This window comes from Hyposmocoma kahamanoa, unplaced genomic scaffold (genome assembly GCF_003589595.1).
Source record: "Hyposmocoma kahamanoa isolate Upper Pololo Valley unplaced genomic scaffold, ASM358959v1 86, whole genome shotgun sequence".
Lineage (NCBI taxonomy): Eukaryota > Metazoa > Arthropoda > Insecta > Lepidoptera > Cosmopterigidae > Hyposmocoma > Hyposmocoma kahamanoa.
In genome coordinates, this window is record NW_020654289.1 from 887,690 (window position 1) to 906,954 (window position 19,265).

Here is a 19,265-nt window from a genome sequence, read left to right on the forward strand (position 1 = left end):
TGGTACGTGCTCTATCAAGCAGCGGCGCTTTGTGCATTCGCGCTGGAAACCACACGCCACAGAAATGACCCACCGCAAGTTATTAGCGAGTCAGTCTGACTTATTATTACGTGTACAGAACTAGCTCTTTGATTGTTTGCGCAACCTTGTTGTTGCAGCGGCTCACAATTGTTGTGGAACAAACTTCGGATAGCTGTGATGGGAGCAGCTCTGTTCCGGAAAGCGGGCGCGGTCAGGGCGAGCCGCGCGGCGGGCGCTAACTTGCAGGCCACGTCATATGGTAGTAAGTTGTGAACGTTGGAAACTTCAGACGGACCAATCGCATGAAGGATAATTTATGTCAATTACCTACTGCATTGTCAGGTTAGCAAAAATACAGTGTAGCTTCGGTTAAGTAAAAATGGGGACCTAAGAAAGATTTTCCAAGTCAAACTTGTAAATTTTAGCCTTCGAGTGGGCACCGGCGTGTTTTGTTCATGCAGATGTCGCGCATATACGACGCTGTAGAGGCTCTAAAAGCAGGTTGTTGCGTTTGTGTCGATTCTAATGCGCCTGTAAAATAATGCAAACGTGCCCGGGAAGTGTGTTTAGATTGAATGACGAATGTGATATCCGATAACGATTAGAAAATTGTTTAAATGTTGTGTTTTATCAGTAAGTTATATTTTATGTTAAAATGATTATAGAATTTTTTATTTTGTTCGTAAATGGGGTTACCTAATAAAATCGGTTACTTTTACGGTGTATTTTATAATAATGTATTTATTTCTCTCCACAAGAGAGAAATAAATACACACTTCTACACACAACTCTAAACACACTTCCCGGGCACGTTTGCATTATTTTACAGGCGCATTATGTAACATAACAACTGAATTTGGACAAAGAAAGATAGACAAAAATGGTGTTTATATTATGTTTGTAAAAGACTGGTACCTAAACTAAGCATAGCTTGTATGAATACATGTGTATGAATACAGCATATTTTGAAAGATTTTATTTATTTATGTATAAAGCATTGGCTTCATGGTAACAAATAATTAAGAAACGCGCAACGGAATATACATAAACTAAAAATTAATTCGTGTAAAAAATTTAACAACTGAAACCTTTTTTTTTATATTTTGAAAGTACGACTCACGTTTTTTAGGAATTTAAGAAGTTTCAAAGATTTAATCTTTGTTGACTGCGACTCGGTCTGCGCTTACAAAATACACACACTTAACAGTAATTATGTCGAACACTTTCGAAGCATCGAAGCGGTTGGGTTCGAACCAGCGTCTTCCGGAAACCGTGTTAGGCAAAATTTGGCCCCATGAGACCCTTCAGCGAGGTTGGTGTTGTCGCAGGCAGCGGCGCCCTGCGGGCGGCGGGCGAGGCGGAGGCGGGGGCGGGGGCGGGGGCGGACGGCAGCCTGGAGCCGGGCGAGGACGCCGCGGCCAAGTGCAGCGCCTTCGAGGCGCTGTGCCGCCAGGACAACATCATCCGCACCAGCGCCAGCCGGCCGCACGCGCACGCCATGTCCGCGGCCGCGGGCATCCTCATCTCGGGTGGGCCTGCGACCGCGTTTCCTTTGCAGAGCGGTCGCAGCCTTCGGAGACGTCTCTTGGACCGGGCGCTTTACGTCGCAGGAACATCGGGGACAGCACGGCGTCGCAGAAGCCGGGGAGCGAGGGGCCACCGGCGAGACCTTGTATTAATACGAGTCGGGCGATCCCCGTTGCCGTCGAGGCGTACATAATGCTTTTCTCGAACAATATTAGGAATTAATAAAAGACTAAGGAGAAGAAAATATACAATAAAAAAGTAATATTGCTTCTTGTCTTAAATTTAGCGAAGTACAATCCTTTACTGTATTTTCGTTATCGCTGCTCTCACTTGATCTCGTTTTCGCGACGAAAATACGAAAGAGACAAACACAAAACAAAAAAGAATACCAAAGTAAGCGGTATACAATTGTTCGAAAGGAGTACATTCGATTGTCGCGATTATGAACATTTTAGAGCAGTGGACAATAACGCACATTCACACTCCCTCCGCAGTTGGCGGGACGTCAATTCCCTACTAAAACGCAGCTATCTCATTGTCTCATTCCGCTATCACCCACAAGTCGCCGCGGAGGCCGTCGGTGCCAGTTGCCGAATAACAGTGTCCCCGACAGGCCTGCCGTCCAACCCGGACCTCAGCGAGGCCACGCGGCCGCGGAGCAGCTCGCTGGAGGGCGAGGGCCGCGGCGCGCCCTTGGCCGTCGCGGAGAAGAGACAGGTGGGTGGCGGGGCGTTGCGGGGCGGGCGGGGCGGGGTCGCGACCGGCGCTGAAGGACGTCTGTCCGCAGGCGATGGCGGTGGGCGAGGGCCCGCTGGGCGGCGAGCGGCGCCTGCTGTCGCGCTCCGAGAGCTTCGCCGGCGACGCGCAGATCCTGCACAGCCTGCACGGCCAGCACGGCCTGCACCGGCTCTCCTGCTCCGCCGGTACGGCCTCCGAAGTCGTAGGGACGACGTGCCGTCGTTACGTTTTCGGAGTATCCGATTTTGAAGCGACAGTTCTCTTTAGTTGCTTCATTTTTCTGACGTGTTCTGAACGATGTATATATGTGTGTAAAACGTATTGTATTGTACTGAAGACATAAAACACGCGACTGTAATTCGAATGCAATTTCAATTAACATTTTAGTAAGTTTCTAACAACATTTATCAACGTCGTAAAGTTATAGATTACAAAAAATTTATAAATAAAATTCGACCTTAACAATGAATACACGCGCTGTACATTTTTCATTAATTTATCAAAAACTTTTTATCGATATGTCTCTTCTCTATCAAAGCCAGTGTAATAAAGTAACCTTTGCACGTTGCCGTAAAAATGAATTAATTAAAAAAAGTTTTTCCGCTCGTTTCTCACAAATAAACATTGGTTTGGTGTTATTTTACTTCCATTTAATGCATTTACTTAACAAAACGTATTCATTTAATAACGAGGATAAAAAAACGTATGCACATCGTTACAAGGTTATATTTTACGGGTTTTTATGAACTGTCACAGAGATCATGTATCTGATATGTAATCTTGGTTTAGTACCTTATAGTAAAACGCATTTCGCACCCCCAAGACCAATGTGACGGAATACAAAAAGTAACTATTATTATTAACACAAAGATCGAATTTAAAGAAATATTCTTCCGACCTGACAGGTGGCCCTGATTTGGCACGGACGCAGGTTTGTGTCCTGTCAAGTCGAAGGAATTTTTCTTCGTGTTCGACCTTTGTATAATAATTATAACAAACTAGTAGAGTAATTCCACTAAATATAAATGAACATCATCACCATATTAGTCACAAAAATTTAAGTAACGTAAATAATAATAATGCTACGCTTCGCAGAGATGTGTGCAAGTTTCCCCGCGATGTTTTTCTTCACCGAAAGCTCGTGGTAAATTATGTATATGAAATAAAAGTAATATATCCTAATTTTATTACATTTAGCTCTAACCAAATTTCCCAAAAATTACTTTTCAATTGTCGTCTCTTGTATTATTGAGGGTGTGCATGGTCAACATTTTGTGGAACTACCTCCTGACGCTCTGCATTTGGACTCCTGCAGGCACTCCAACCTCGAAGTCGAGGTGTTCAAGGACGCTCAGTTTTCCCGAGGAGTATGAGAAAGAGACATCTGGTGGAACTTTATCGGAAGACGTCAAATCTTCCCCACTCAAGTAACTATAATTGTCATTATTTTATATCGAAATGCGATCAGACAATCCATATATGTACACGATTTTTTTGTTCCACAGGTTGTCTCCTCGTACACCGGTCCTTTCGGACGACCCTCTGGGCGCCCTCAGCGAGCCTCCTCCTTCGGAGCCACCCCCTCCCCCTCCGCCCCCGGAAGACGAACCGATCCTCCCCAAGCACGAGCTGAGCGTCAGTCCCAAGCTGTTCCACCGAAGATCCAACTCCTTCCAAGACGACCCCGCCGAGGACCACCAAGGGTATAAGCTTTCCTGTACCTTTGCTTTCTTTTATCTCTAACGCTTTCATACGTTAAGTTGCACATGTAATTATTAAAATATACTTCTTCAAATAGAGTCCGCCTGTTTATTTTTTCTAATATTAATGAAAAATGCTCTATTTTGATAGGTAGTATCAATATGAAGTGTTTAAATGTGACGGCAAGCATTTTAATGTAAAATTAGCCATTGTAGCAAGGAGATAAAAACTATGGCAGTGATTCAAAGTCGACTGTAATGTATAAAAGTACATTTTAATAAAAGTAACATGTTTACTTGTGGTGGCCTAGAGATCTACCAACTGCACGTAAAGAGCCTAAGCCAGTTTTACAAAACCATACAATTAAAATACAATTTCACCCTAATGGTTCACCTCACCTGTAGTGATGTCCGAAGTAAAGTTCACCTAACTTGCCGCACGTCGCCCAGTTAACAACTAAACGCCCGGCCCGCGATCCCCGGCAGAGCCCCGCCAGTAACCGCTCCTCTCCGATCCGTACTAACTGGAGTAGCGCTAGATCTATGCTCTTGTGAAGCAAGATGACCTCGATAGTTTCCTCTTGCAGGAAACTGCATAGGAGTGAGACGGCGCCGGGAGGGACGGTCGCTTCCAGTTTGGCTAGCTTGGGAGGACTCTTCGGGTAAGTACCCGCGATCCGGACTCACTGCTATTTAATTATCCTGTACACTCTTACAAGCTGACTATAATTAGTCGTTTTTGAAGGTAGAGGAAAATGACAGTTCATTACGCAAAAGTGTTGACCGCTTGTAAGCAGCTAGTTATGGCAGTCGACATTCTATCGATTATCGACTTGTTACATTTGAATTATCATCGGCCCAGTATTCGTCCTCTGCAACTGCTGAGCACATTGAACTGGGTTCATTGAATTGAATTTTTTATAAATTTATTACATCGACTGCATTTAGAACTACTCGTAGGTCTATTAAAAATAGAAAGAGGAGACATTATATATTAAAGTTTTTCATTATAGATAATCAAATCCGCTTGTTCTTGTTAAAATGTATATCGGCTCGACAACGTTTTGAGCGCTATCATCAAACATCAGGAAGCATCGTTAAACATCCCGAGCAATGAGAAAAAAGAAGAACTTAGTTTCAAAGTTATTTAATTTTACAAAAAAAACAGTCGTTATCTAGTCCTATCCTAGGCAGGTGGCACTTCTTGTTTCGTCGATGGCTGGACGAAGAAAAAAAGTGGTTTCCCTTCATGCCATCTGCTTTTATAGGCTGTCGTAGCGCGAACCCTTCCGCGTTGATGACAGTTGATTCCCGCGCGCCGCGTCTCGTTCAGCGTTCGTAATCATGATCGTCTTCGACATGTATATTGATAAAAATTGATTTCGGCACTAGTAGACCAAACACCAACATTAGAATGAAGAAGGCGATAAGGCAATTAGTAATCATTAGAATGTTGTAACATTTATAATTCAGACATAGTCGACAACAACTACATGACTATTAATATTTTATGAAAACTCAACCCTACCAATACAAATGGCATTTTACTCCGTCTTCAAAAATATAGTAGGGCTAGTATACCCTTTTTACAATATGGTACATAAATAAATGAAAGGAATATTTATAAATTACATATAAATAATAATAGTTATTGTACAGTACCACTATTTTCTTTCCGGATATCTTTGGGCAACATTTGTGGTTTTCGGCTGTCGTCGGATTTGTATCAGTTGCCCTTTGCTCATGTTGCAAACAGAACGCACTCAATCATGTTGGAAGTATACATTGTTAAGGGGTAATTTTATTATTAAAAAACGACAAACAAATAGTTTTACAGCTGTATATAGTTTACATGGAAACCGAAACAAAACAGTAAAGTACGTAATTCTGAATTTATTATAGACGATTAATCAGGTAATCACTAGGCATGACAATTTGTTTTCAAGTGCATTCATAAATTCGGCGTTAGTTAGTAGCAGAGGAACTCCTTGTGAAAGAGTTCGTCCAGGGAAGTACCGCCCTGTCAACTTACCTATATCTGCCGCCAAGTAGTAATGTGAGCATTACTGCGTTCCAGTTTTGAAGGGTAAGGGTGCTGGTGAAATTACACACACATGAAATTTGTCAATTCGTGTCTCAGGGTGACAGGCGTAGTGGCAGTATCCCTAAGATCTTTGCGATTCAAAGCTCTGAGCGGCACTACTTGCCGTACTTGGCGTGTCGGTTACTACTTGTTCATCCCGTCGTAAACCAATTTGTGTCATAAACAAAAAAAAATCTACGACTGCAGAGAGATATTAAGAAAATAATTGTACTGTGTCTACTTATATGTTGACAATGTACAAGTTGTAAGTGGTAGAAATTAGCTCTTCAAACATGACTATATCTTGGATGCATTCAAATAAGTGGCACTAACGTTACGTCATTATTTATGGCACTATTATGTTGTTAATAAAATAACATTTCGGACAGAACAACTTTTAAAAACTATTTATAATCTTGACAAGAATTCGCTACCACACGAGCTCTGTACAGATAAACAAAATTAAGTATAGGTTCTAATGCTGCTGCATGGTTGCCGATGTACAAAATCAATCGTTGCATGCATGTAAATATACGAATGCCACTTAAACTCTAACACCATAGTAAGAGAAATTCCATAAGAATTTTGTGTGAAGTGACATAATTTTTGTTTCTTTTTTATTTCGCCTCAACACATCACGATGTAGTTTTTCTTCACTTTTAGCGAGAGGAGGTACATACCGCCACTGGGGTACGAACCGTCAACATCTCTATTGAAAAGCAACCGTACTCCCATCGGGCTAGGACCGCTTTTAAATACTGCATAAATTTGAAAAGACAATTAAAGTAAACACTTCTAAATAAGGCATGGTATTGTTTCACAATGAGAACTGATTTCTTGTTTTTATTTCATGCTACTTCATAGATGTTTTTTTCAGTTTTAGCATCGGATTTTTATCGCCATTCCTACTTAAAATGTTTTAAGTAATTTATCTTGTCTATGTGACATCACGAAAGAAAGCAATAATTGAATCTTGGTATTCAAAATATATGAACGTTTAGAAAAATATTTTTGAATTTATAATTTGATGTACAGACTAATGGCGATGTAAACCCGTAGATGTAAACAAAGCCCGTATTAATAAACAGCTTCTAATTCCTTAAATCTCAAATCAAGCCATCTTGGATAATACATCAAGTGACAAAGAACGCACTTGATTGATTAGACGATCTTAAGTTCGGAGTACTTTTATTAATAAACGGTAATTAAAAACTAATTACGCATCATTTAAAACTCTTAAAATGATGCGTAATTAGTGAGAAAACGCTGACTCAAGTGATTAATAAAGATGGTTTATGGGGTTCTTAGGGTTTCGCGATTGTTACACGTAGGAAATGAAACTATTTTTCCAAATTTAAATCGTGTATATTTTTTTTTTCAAACAAAGGGCCCTTTACAGGTCCCATGGTCACGGTTGACTGAGGTGATAAAGTCATCAACCAGTTATGTCTAATATTAATGCAAACCACCAAAAGATGGTTTACTTCAATAACATCTTCAGTGTATTTAAGACGAATTTATTAATACGGGCTTAAATAAGAAACTTTTAGCATATTGCATAATCTGTGAGGTATTTTTTTTTGTACGGGGTCAAAGACGCGTGTAGTTTATCATGTAAAATTCCATTGTATGACACATGCGATAAGAACGGTCCAAAGTATGAACCTTGATATGCTCTTGACTGTATAGTAAGTACATATCTGAATATATCAAAACATAGATAAAAATAGGGTAAATATTATGGCGGTATTTCATGCGAGGTTCATTGTTTTACTAACGAATGTCCCTCTCGTTTTTTAACTGCCGTAACTGACATTTTTGTCCTAACTAATTAAAACATACGATCTTTCAAAACTCGATGTTACAAAAGTGGCAGTTGTCCGCTACTCGTATAGCTATTTATACAGGATGTTGTGTACATGCATCGACACATTTTTTTACTAATTTGGGACTGCCATTTGCTAGCTTTTACCGGCTGATCCCATGCCTAGGTATCACGGTAATAGAACTATAATTTTTTTAAATTCATTTACACGATATCTCTTCTTTAGATAGTAATAATTGTGGTTGTTTCTATTATATGTAAGCATTAGGTTGGAAAGGGTAATATTTAAAGATATTTTTAAGTTAAGCTAATTTCTAAATATCTTTATTTTGACATTTTAAATGCGTTTTTTTCAACTTTAAAAGCTCACAAGTCGTATTTTTGCAACCATTTGTATCAAATTACGATTTATTTAGTATGACAATACATTACAGAATACTACAAAACTTATTTTGTGCTGTTATTATCACAAACAAAAAATTGAGTACGGTCTAAAGGAGATATTTCGTGTAATAATTAAACAGTCATATTTCTATTACCGTGACACTAGGATATGAGGTCAGAGGGTAAAAGCTAGCAAATGATTGCCTCAAACCCCCAAAAAATTATATCATTCCATTTGCATAACACCCTGTATATGAATATAACTCATTGATAGAACGAGTTTGACACGAACCTCACAGGTCAATTCGTGAGATACTAAAACCGAAAATACATTGCCCTGAAAATGTTATTTACAAGAATGACGACACATTCTAATAGTGCATGCTACGGTAAACAGACCATAAAGGTCATTTTCCTGTCACGCGGATTTTACGCTAACTAATCCGCAAGCATAACTACTGCTTATCAGGGTTCCATAGACTTTCTGTTGTCACGCAAGCCACACAGATAATATAGATAAGCGTATGCGGATCTAAATCCGCGTGACAGAAAACAGGCCCAAAGGCCTGTTTAAACGGTAGAGCTTCATCGCGAGTACCATCAGCAAATTTGATACCTTGCCACACCCAAAACTGCTTTTATGTTTGATTGTAACAAAAGTATGCCTTAGCCCTTAAAAGTCGTTGGTTGACTAGAATAAGCACAGCCGCCGTTGCCTACAAACAAAAAGAAGCCTTAATGTGGTAAGATGTTAACGTTGTTGATAGTACCTCAAGGTTTCTTTTCTGCGGATTGACGCAATTGGTCATTGTATAAATATTGTTCACAAATGTATGCTATGCACATCACGACATGCTACGCTTGCCTGTTTGTTCCGTAGACGCTATTCGCCCGCCCGACTGTCATTGCGCAAGGAAAACATGAAACTGGGCAAAGCCATGATCGAGAGCTACTTCAGGTAAGTTGCATTGGTGCTGTGTCGTGCCGTGGAGGATAAATCGAGACGAGCGCTCGTGGCCACGAAGATCATACAATACAGGTTACTTCAGAGGTCTATTATTAAAAATTAGGCAATTGACGCTGTTAGACCCAAGGTGGCGAACATAGGAAATGTGTTTCAACGACCAATAGGATTTCACTGTTATGACATCGCTCCACCTATTGAAAATAATCAATCTATAATTTGTACATGCCATTGCTGTGGTCCATGGAGTATATGGCCCTAGGAAATATACTTTGACAGCCCCTTCGATATCGATACACAATATTTGTGTTTTTAGCATACACTCAAAATAATATGACACTACACAATAATAATGATCAATAATCTCAATACAGAGTACTAAAAAAAAACCGACATCAAAAGTCATTCCCCTTGTTTGTGCCACACTTAGAGGTGAAATATTTTCTTTTTTATTTTGGAACCTCCTTTTTTGAAGTCGGATAAAAATATTTGAATGGACATGCTTCTTTTTTAAATTGTGGCCCTGTAAAGTTTTCTTATGCTTTTCTGGCCTCTGATGAAGAAAGCTCGCCCACCCCTGGTTTAGGCCATACTCCGTCTCGCTGGCCCAATGCGGGTTGGAGACTTCATTTATTGTCCAAGAGTTGCGAACCTTCTTCGACATGCAGGTTTCTTCGCGATGTTTTCCTTTACCTAACCGAAACACGAGAGTTATTGCTACTAAATATTCATACGTTGAATTTGTGCAACCGTTGTCCCGCTGGGCTAACACAAATCTTATATATGCTTGAAATAATAGGCCAAACGTACGATTTTATTTAAGACATACTACAGCGCTATTATTGATCTATCCTCCGAGAAATCAAATTAAATTGAAATATTCTCCAAAGTTTGTGGTACAAAAAAATGTGCATGATATGGTTTATTTCGAAAAACACTTGTCAATTCACAGTGATTGTTAGTAGCATGTTAATTTTATTTGCTCTTTTTTAATTATTTTTTTTAGTTAACAACCACTCACAACAACAATATATACAATATTCCCCTAAAAAGTTCGAAAGGTGCCATGGTATACAGACATAATATCACATTATATTTTTGTAACTCTGACGCCGTGATCGGACTGGCTATGACACTCACTAATATAAAGTAAAATATCTGAACTCAGGTTACCTTTAACAAACAGAGCGCAGCAGTGCTTGTTGTTCTTTTTGATGCACTATTTCGGATTTTTTATTTGAAGTAAAAAACTAATTGGTACTATTGCACCTTGAAAAATAATGTTGCCATTGTTATGCTGGCTAGCCTCTACCTTTTTGTACCATTTTGGTTTTTTCAATTTATTTCTACAAATTATTTTAAAAATAATCACCTTGATGATTGAGTGAGTCAGTGAAGAGATCCTTCCGATCCTTAATACAACAATATTTTTATTTCGCCGAAACTAGCAGTCCAGTAAACGTTAGTTTATCATCTCTAATTAAAAATTCGATTACAAGAGCTTTGCGAATTACTATACAAAATGTACACGGTCGCTAGTCACTGCAAACTTGTAAAATTTGTGGCTAGTATTGCAAAAGGTAACGCCGTATATTACAACTCTGGCGCACCTATCGGACCCTTAAACGCGTCGCATTGGTTATTTGGTCACCAAAACTCCCCACTTCCAGTCCGCGAAGTATAGCAGGCAAGAAGTCGAACGAACTGCTCCAGAGCGGTTTGAACAGCCTCAAGTCGTTCTCAACGGGCGTGGTGAAGAAGCTGGACGAGATGAAGGAAGTGATATCGGCGAATTCGACGCCAGTGAAGGGGGCGGTCGCGAACGCCACCAGCGCGCTGAGCAGCTTGATCGCGGAGGAAGACTCCACGGACGGGTCCTCGGAAATGAATCCCGACGGTGCGTGCCGCGAAAGCCCTTTCCCGCCCGGACGTAAGTGCCTCGAGCCGCAGAGCAGAACTACACTAAACTGTGGTTGCAGAGGGCGCGGGCGCGGGCGGCTTCCGGCGCGCGTCCAGCGACGCCGAGCTGGCGTGCTCGCTGGAGCGCGGCTCGCTGGCCACGCTGGCGGCGCACCTGCCCGACCACCTGTACCCGCCGCTAGCGGTGAGCCGGCCTCGCACTTCCGTCCCTCGCCTCGTCCTCCGTCTCTCGGTCTGGGGGTCTCTCCGCCGATCCACGGATCCGTATTATCGTGACGGTCGATCGAAACGGGGAGTCGCCTTTTCTTAATGTCGATCTTTCGATTGAGGAGCGACCGCGTTCCCAGGAGCCCAGCAAGGACGTGAAGGTGTCGGTGGAGGTGCAGCTGTCGTCGTGCTCGCAGTGCCACCAGTGCCTGGCGCTGCTGTACGACGAGGACATCATGGCGGACTGGGCCGCCGACGACTCCAACCTCAACACGCGCTGCAAGGCCTGCGGCCGGCTCACTGTACCGCTGCTCTCAGTGCTGGTGAGCGCTTCTTCCACGTCCTCCTGGGGTTTGTCATGTTGTCCCCGGTGAGATTGGAACTTACATAGAGAGAGACGGTGTCTCTCAACTAATTACCCCAACTCTCTCTGTGTTTAATTATATTACATACTAAATACATTACACAACATTAAAACCTCTTTACAATCTCAACCCACTCGTACAGCTGTAATTATATTCACATTCGCTCATGCACTTGGTTATTTTAGATGCACTATTTACACTTTACTATGTATATTATTATTGTCAATGATAATATATAACTTTACGTATAGTCATTATATGTTTGTTTTTAAATAATTTAATCCCTCTCTGACAGAAAACCAGCGCCTTAGAAACTTTGGCATATGCAGCGCCGTTTCATTGCTATGACAATCATGTTTTGTTTTTTCTTTTATGCTTAATTTGTATTTGTGTTGTATCAGGGAATAAAGTGTTTATCTATCTATCTAACTCCTTAACCAATAAACCGAGTCGTCTTAATTTTTACCTTTGACATGAACCAATAAGTCAAGAGGACTGTTAATAGCGATACAAGATGGCGTCGTCGGGTATTTAGTGCCTATTGGTACACCAGATGTCGCGACGAGTACCAAATAGTTATTTTTGTAACTAATTTTACATTGACGAGCTGCAATTTATCAAAGCTATTATAATTTCTATGGATAAAGAAACAAATCAACTAGATAGCGCTTATTGCATAGATTTTTATGAATAGTGCGGGCTATTCTTTTAATTTGTTTAGGATTAGCGCTATCTACCCATATTAGAAAGCGTTAATTTATAAATTAATTTGTAACACACACTGTCATCTATTGACTGACATATTTGTCAAAGTTCAGAAAATTATTTTAGCTCATGACGAATATTTAAATAATTTTACAAGGAATAAACTGATTTAAGCATATTTCATATTAAAGAGGAATTAATTGATATCCACGGCTATTTACATAACATAAATGACTTCCATTCTATTAATCAGCACCATCTAGATGTAAGATGGAATTTGTACCTCTTTCAGTTATTGGCCTTCATAGATTAAATTGCTTATTTCATTGGCTATTGATTATTTCAAAGTAAAAACCGTACCACCAAAATTTCCTTGCCATCAAACAGTAAGAACTGTTCTTTTACTAAACATTGTCTTTCAACCTACAGGTAAAGCGAGAAGATAAAAATCCTGAAACGATAAGCGTGCCTTATTTAAATCCTTTAGTGCTAAGAAAAGAATTCGAATCTATTTTAGGTAAGTAATTTCGTGTAACTAACACCACACATATTTTTAAAACTAATATTGGTTAACATTATGCAAATTAATATTTCCCTTTTTTATTATTACACCAATATACCCTTCGAATACAAAATTAATAAATAAACTTGCAGGCAGAGAAGGCGATGCGTGTCTAGCCGAGCCACAGTTCGTCGAGTCCCATCCAATAGTATATTGGAACTTAATATGGTTCTTGGATCGCGCTAATATTGACAGCCACTTACCGGAGTTGTTGTGTCCCGATTACCAATCTAAGTACGGTAGTACTGACGCTCTGGTGGAGACGGAGAAGTCGGGTGAGTTACAGTGTAAGGAATTAGTTGTATTGGGTTTGATGGTAACACGTGTTCAAATAAAGTATTATGTAATACAGCTCTAATGGACTGTTCTTTAGACTAAAAAATAAGACAAAGGAATAGCAACATGGGTTAAACTTAATTCACCAAAATATGCAAAGGTGTTTTCGGCAAATAAATTGAAACGGAATTATTTTTAGAAAAAATTAAAATAAAAAGTTCAAGTTTTGTGCCTAATTGAGTATTGGTTGAAGTTATATGTTACGATTTTTAGTTTTGAAAATTATGATGGTATTGTTAGTTCTTATAACAGAAAAGAAATAATACATAATTGTAAGAAATAATTTTAAAACAAAGGAACTTAAAGATGTTAGCTTGTTGGTAGTAGAGCTTCCTGTAAAAGAGTTCGTCTAAGCGGTGATGTGGGTATATATTGCGTTCCGGTTTGTGGGTAAGGGTGTTGGTGAAGTTACAGGCACATGGGACTTGTGAACTTATGTCTCAGGGTGACGGGCGCAGCGGTAGTGCTTCTCGGGGTTTAAAGCTGAGTGTCATTGCAACTGTTCTGGACAGGCGTGTAGCTTACCATCAGGCACAGGTTTTGTTAGTTTTGTCGAACAAGGTACGTTTCTTGATTTGATGGAACGTAGTAAATTTTCACCCTGGTTTAAATCAGGCGAAGAAAATTATCATGATTGCAAACCTGCGTACGGACACTGGTGTTTAGCAAGGTGTCGGAGGATATCGCACTCGGTGGAACGCTTTTTCATTCTTGGGGATGAGCACATTTTGGATTTTCGGGAAGAATCGGGCATTTCTTGCGGTCTATGAAAGGCGTTCGCTACCTCGTCGATTGCATCTACGTACGAAGGATGCAGGAAGGCGAGTCCGGGCGCCGCCCGCTGCCGTGGGGCGGGCCGGAAGGAAACGCGGCTTCGTTCTCGGTACCCTCTTCGGCGCAGCGTGTCGCGTGCTGTGCGCCTGGGACCTGCCGCGGCTGCACGCCGACGCGGGCGTGGCGCTGTACGCGGCGTGGCGCCGGCGCCGGCGCGCCACGCGGCGCTCGCGCGCGCTGCAGGCGCTGCTGCTCACCGAGCACCTGCAGGCGGCGCACTCGTGAGTACGGCCCCCGCCCCGCCCGCCCCGCCCGCCCCTCGCTCACCCCCGCCGCCTCCGCAGGGCGACGCTGGCCGTGCTGGAGGGGCTGCTGGCCAACGACCTCTCGGACGCGCTGCGCCGGCTGGCCGCCTGGCGCGAGAGCACCGCGGGCCACAACAAGTACCACTCCCTGTACCGGTAAGTCCCCCCGCGCGCCGCCGGGCCCGCCCCGGGGGCTGAACGCGCTCTTCGCTCGCTTGCAGGGACGTGCTGTTCCTGGCCATGGCCGCCCTCGGCGAGAACGCCGTGGACCTCATCGCCCTGCAGCGCGAGTACTCGCGCGCGCTGGACCAGCTGGGCGAGGCCCGGCCGCAGGACCTGCCGCCGTCGCCCACGGCCGTGTGCTGCCGGCACTACTTCAAGCGGCTGCGCCTCACGGCCGACGAATGACCTCCGGCCCTGTGGCCGCGGGGCGGGTAGGCCGCGCCTCGCCGGCCGCGCGGGCCCTTTCGACGATCGGCTGAAAGAAGAGCTAAGGAATTGACGCTCCGCTTAGACGGCGATATTGTACAAAGCAACGCGTCGATCGATTTGTGCAAGAATGCAATTATAAACCTCTTATTGTACTAACGATCGGTTGACCCGTGTCATACTTTCGACTGCTACGTGTACGTTTACTTTGTTAACTTACATCCTATCGTAGTTACACACAATACCGTCCATTTTTTGAGTTCATATTTAGGGTTTATACTTCACGATAAAACTCGCACTGCGACCAGAAGCCGTAATCAATGAATCATTCGCTGAACTCGAAATAACACGTACTAAATCAACCGTGTAGTTCTAAAGCCGAATCAAACACTGGTCCACAAATTCCCGTAGCCAGTGCCTGAAACGAACTTTCGATTTGAAAGCAAATCAGAGAGTCCGATTATGACTTTAATGGCGATTATGGCTATGTGGGAGAAAGTTTACTTGAGAAGTCGACGATTCAAATCCCTGTAGCAGCATGTATAATTTTAATTCCTAGGTTACGTACATTTCTGAACGCTTAATAGCAAACATGTACCAATAACGCAAGAGGGACTACTAATCTTTTTACTGCAGATCGTAGATCTGAAAAAAGTCCAAATTCCGTCTCACATCTAGATGGCACTGATCAATAACCTAGAAGTAGGTTATATTATGGAAATGGCCGTAAATATCAATTAATTCCTCTTTAATATGAAATATGTTTAAATTCTGTTTTTTCCTTATAATATTATTCAAATATTCATCATGAGCTAAAATCATTTTTTGAACTTTAACAAACATGCCTGTCAATAAATGGCAGTGTTTGTTACAAAATAATTTATAAATTAACGCTTTCTAATATGTGCAGATGGTGCTAATCCTAAACAAATTAAAATAATAGACGACCCTATCCATAAAAATCCATGCAATAAGCGCCATCTAGTTGATTTGTTTGTTATCACTGGAAGTTAGAGTAACTTCGATAAATTGCAGTTCATCAATAAAAACTAGCTATTTGGTACTCGTCGCGACATCTAATTTACCAATAAGTACTAAATACCCGATTAAGCTGTCTTGCATCGCAATTAGCAGTCCTATTGAGTTATTGATCAATAATAGCAATAATCTTCGCTAACCATGACGTAAATCGTCGTGATGAAATCTGTACAACGAAAGAGGTTCACAATCATTATATGTCTCCAACCCGCACTAGGCCAGGATGGTGGACTATGACCTACATCCTCTCCATAGAGGAAACGTGCCCTGCAATAAAACGTATATAATGGCTGACCATGGTGTATATAAAGACAATACAAAGAATTCACACAAGTTTCTTTTATAATAGCGACTTGTAGAAACAATACTACTGTACATTATGCAATTTGTAATAGTGGCCTAAATAAAATTTTGCCCCAAAACGTCTTGTTACTCGTACTTTGTTAATCACAAATTCATGTTTCATTTGTATCACTGCATATCTATTAGTTTAGTAGCGCGGGTGCTAAATATTTTCAAATTGTTTAAACTATCTATAGGTTTTTGCTTTCCTATTGCGGTTATTGGAGGCTTTAAAGCTTTATTTCTCCCTTTTATGCATTGTTTGGGGGACAAGAATAGGTTGGGCTTGTCCCTGAGCCGCTCACATTCGTGTGTTAAATACTGCCGTTAAGAACACTTAAATTTCTACATTATCTCCTTAGACTTCTTGACCTAGTCTGCCACCATAACGACACCATCCGTGACGCTCGCCTCATAATGTACCTGCAATAATAAAGTGTAATTCGAAATTGTGGCTTCGAGTCAGTCAATATGTTTTAATTTAATAAGGAAGCAAATTACACTTGAATACGTGTAATTTGCTTATTCGTACAGAATTACGTACTCTACTACTATAAAATATACGAAGAACCTGAAACTTAATATAAAGTCACGTTTTTCACAATATTTTTACACTTTTTAATAGCGAATAATGTCAATAAGGATCTTATTATAGAAGCACTATTATTCCTTATAAGAATTTGTGAAGACGACTGTCTAGAACAGGCGGTGTAGTTTTTGTGTTAATAATATATTAATTATTAATTTTCATAAAAGGACTACTAATTTTAACATAATTGTCCTGTGACGCTAGAGCAAGAATGTATTCCCACTTGAACAGATTGTCTTTGTTCCAGCCTACCTACTTGATTAACTCATTGTCAATATCCCCTTAGTAAATTATTATGATCATATTATAAAATATGTAATGAAATAAAGCAGATTTATTAGATGCGAGCTTGCACGTGAGTGACGCAAATGCAAGGCATTAGGCACTGTATTTTAATTGAAAATTTAATACCTACATACATGTTTTTTATCAAAACGGTTAAAAACGAACTGATTATGTGAGCTTGATTGGAAAGTCAAAAACTGTATATAGAAAGTTTAATGACAAATCACGAGTGTACATAGTAATGTTGTATAGGGTAGATTAGACGCCGACAGGCAAGTTACGCAGACATCGTGTGATTGCAGCAACAGTTAAATTCGTAAACGAATTTTAGTAATAGAAATTTTGCATTGAATGTGTTCACAACGTCACATTATTTACTTGTTTTTCTGCAATTTTTGCGGTTATGTGCAACGGAAGGATGTGTCATTGTTATCTATTAAATTTCAAGGCTGGCTTGTTGTGGAATTATAAAGACATTCTTTATGACGCAATGATCTAAATGCAAATATGAAAGGTTCACTGAAGGAAGTTGTACAGGTAAGTAGCTTTAAATTTGTTTATTTGCTATAATACACGATATAACAGAAAATGTAACAAAATGCAGTGCCAATACAATCATATAAATATTAGTTATAAAATGTTAATTATCTACTACAATAAGAAGAACCTGACAAGCTGCAGAATATATCAAGAATGTATATTCGTCTTGAGACCTTTGCTCTACCGACACTTTAGAGGCTTCTTGAAAAAAATACTCTACTGCTAATGGTGTTAAACAACAAAATCAGTCTTAGTTAAAATTTAGAGTTGAAAGTACAAAAAATCTGTTTCTTATTAGTGTACCGTTTCTTTTATTTAATGTATGTTATAATAATAAAACAACGAAATCAGCCTTTTAATTTAAAAGATATTATTTACCGCACAGTATAAATCGGTAAAAAAAATGAAAATAATGTGACTGCCAAAATTTGAAAGTATTTTGATAAATGTGTCAATACAAATGTATGTACTAATATGATTAAATCATAATATTGTGTATTCATTGTAGTAAGTAATAAATATATTATGTAATGATTATTCTTAGTAACAATTGAAATTGCAATAAATTTTAATTATATAACATGTTTTGTCTCGAAGAAAAGTTAAATAAGTAGCCCGACGTGTTGAGCGCTATGGACCAGGTAAAAAATAATGTTTTCAAATCTGGCTTAAGCAGAAAATTACAATACTCATTCGTTACTAACTTGTTCCTTTGGCAAAAGTGCATTGCGATTACTATACATAATTAATGCACATTTTCGCAAGTGTACGTGTGAGGGATTCTGATCATCTGATACAAAATATAAACAAAACGCATCGTTATAAAAATACTCTAGAAAATCTGTAAAGTTTCAGCAATGATTGCGGGTTCTAGATAAGTGTAAAAAAAGTGATATACGTAATTTTTTTTATTTAAAAAAAATATGAAATTACCCCAATCGCCTTTATTCCAGTCGGCTGTACGAAGTTGTCGGGATCTTTGTTTATTATTGTATCCGATAGAATTAGAGGAAATGCGTTGTAGAAATAGTGACAATACTTTTATTTTCATAGGTAGCTATTTTTAGTTGCATCAAGTGATCACACGTAAGCCATATTTTTGTTCCATGCAATTGTACAATGGTGATAATCACAGATGGTATTTTTGTAATAACCTATAGATACCGCATTATTTATTAGAATAAGGAGTTGAGATCAAATAAATAATTTGGTTATTTTTATTGCTTATTTCAAAAGACATGGATATTTTATAGGTAGGCTACCCGTGTTATTGAGTTCAATTTAATTGTTAGTTATTCTCAAAGACAGTTGTAACAAAATGCATATAATTTTTTATAAAAAAAAAATATATAATGCTTTGAATGGCAATGTTTTATTTACTTCAACCCTATATATGAGGCCATGAGAACCATAGTGGCCTAATTCAATGGACAAGCCATAGTGGCCTATCTTACTTAGGCCAGTATGGCACCTCAAATTTAGATCACAGACTAAAAACCATAACAATGATTATGCTGCCATCTAGTGAAAATTCGTTGTATCGCTTTTAGGCCTTTCTTGTTCTATCAAAATGATCAATTTGAACTGGAAAAAATCATACAACTCAATATTGTAAAAAAATGAGTT

The 19,265-nt window shown here is 39.9% G+C and overlaps 1 protein-coding gene across 1 annotated transcript in view; it reads left to right on the forward strand.

The window, feature by feature from the left end:
• LOC113234845 (DENN domain-containing protein Crag-like) overlaps positions 1-18,947 on the forward strand; it is a 23,467-nt gene extending 4,520 nt beyond the window's left edge. The window contains exons 4-19 of the mRNA XM_026470368.1: positions 159-290; positions 1,321-1,550; positions 2,162-2,265; positions 2,336-2,471; positions 3,602-3,713; positions 3,792-3,989; positions 4,574-4,648; positions 9,159-9,236; positions 10,913-11,139; positions 11,222-11,346; positions 11,510-11,692; positions 12,869-12,956; positions 13,094-13,276; positions 14,239-14,392; positions 14,456-14,572; positions 14,638-18,947. Coding sequence (XP_026326153.1) covers positions 159-290; positions 1,321-1,550; positions 2,162-2,265; positions 2,336-2,471; positions 3,602-3,713; positions 3,792-3,989; positions 4,574-4,648; positions 9,159-9,236; positions 10,913-11,139; positions 11,222-11,346; positions 11,510-11,692; positions 12,869-12,956; positions 13,094-13,276; positions 14,239-14,392; positions 14,456-14,572; positions 14,638-14,824 — 2,329 coding nt within the window. The 3' untranslated portion in view covers positions 14,825-18,947. The remainder of the gene's footprint in view (positions 1-158; positions 291-1,320; positions 1,551-2,161; positions 2,266-2,335; positions 2,472-3,601; positions 3,714-3,791; positions 3,990-4,573; positions 4,649-9,158; positions 9,237-10,912; positions 11,140-11,221; positions 11,347-11,509; positions 11,693-12,868; positions 12,957-13,093; positions 13,277-14,238; positions 14,393-14,455; positions 14,573-14,637) is intronic.
• The last annotated feature ends 318 nt before the right edge of the window (positions 18,948-19,265 follow it).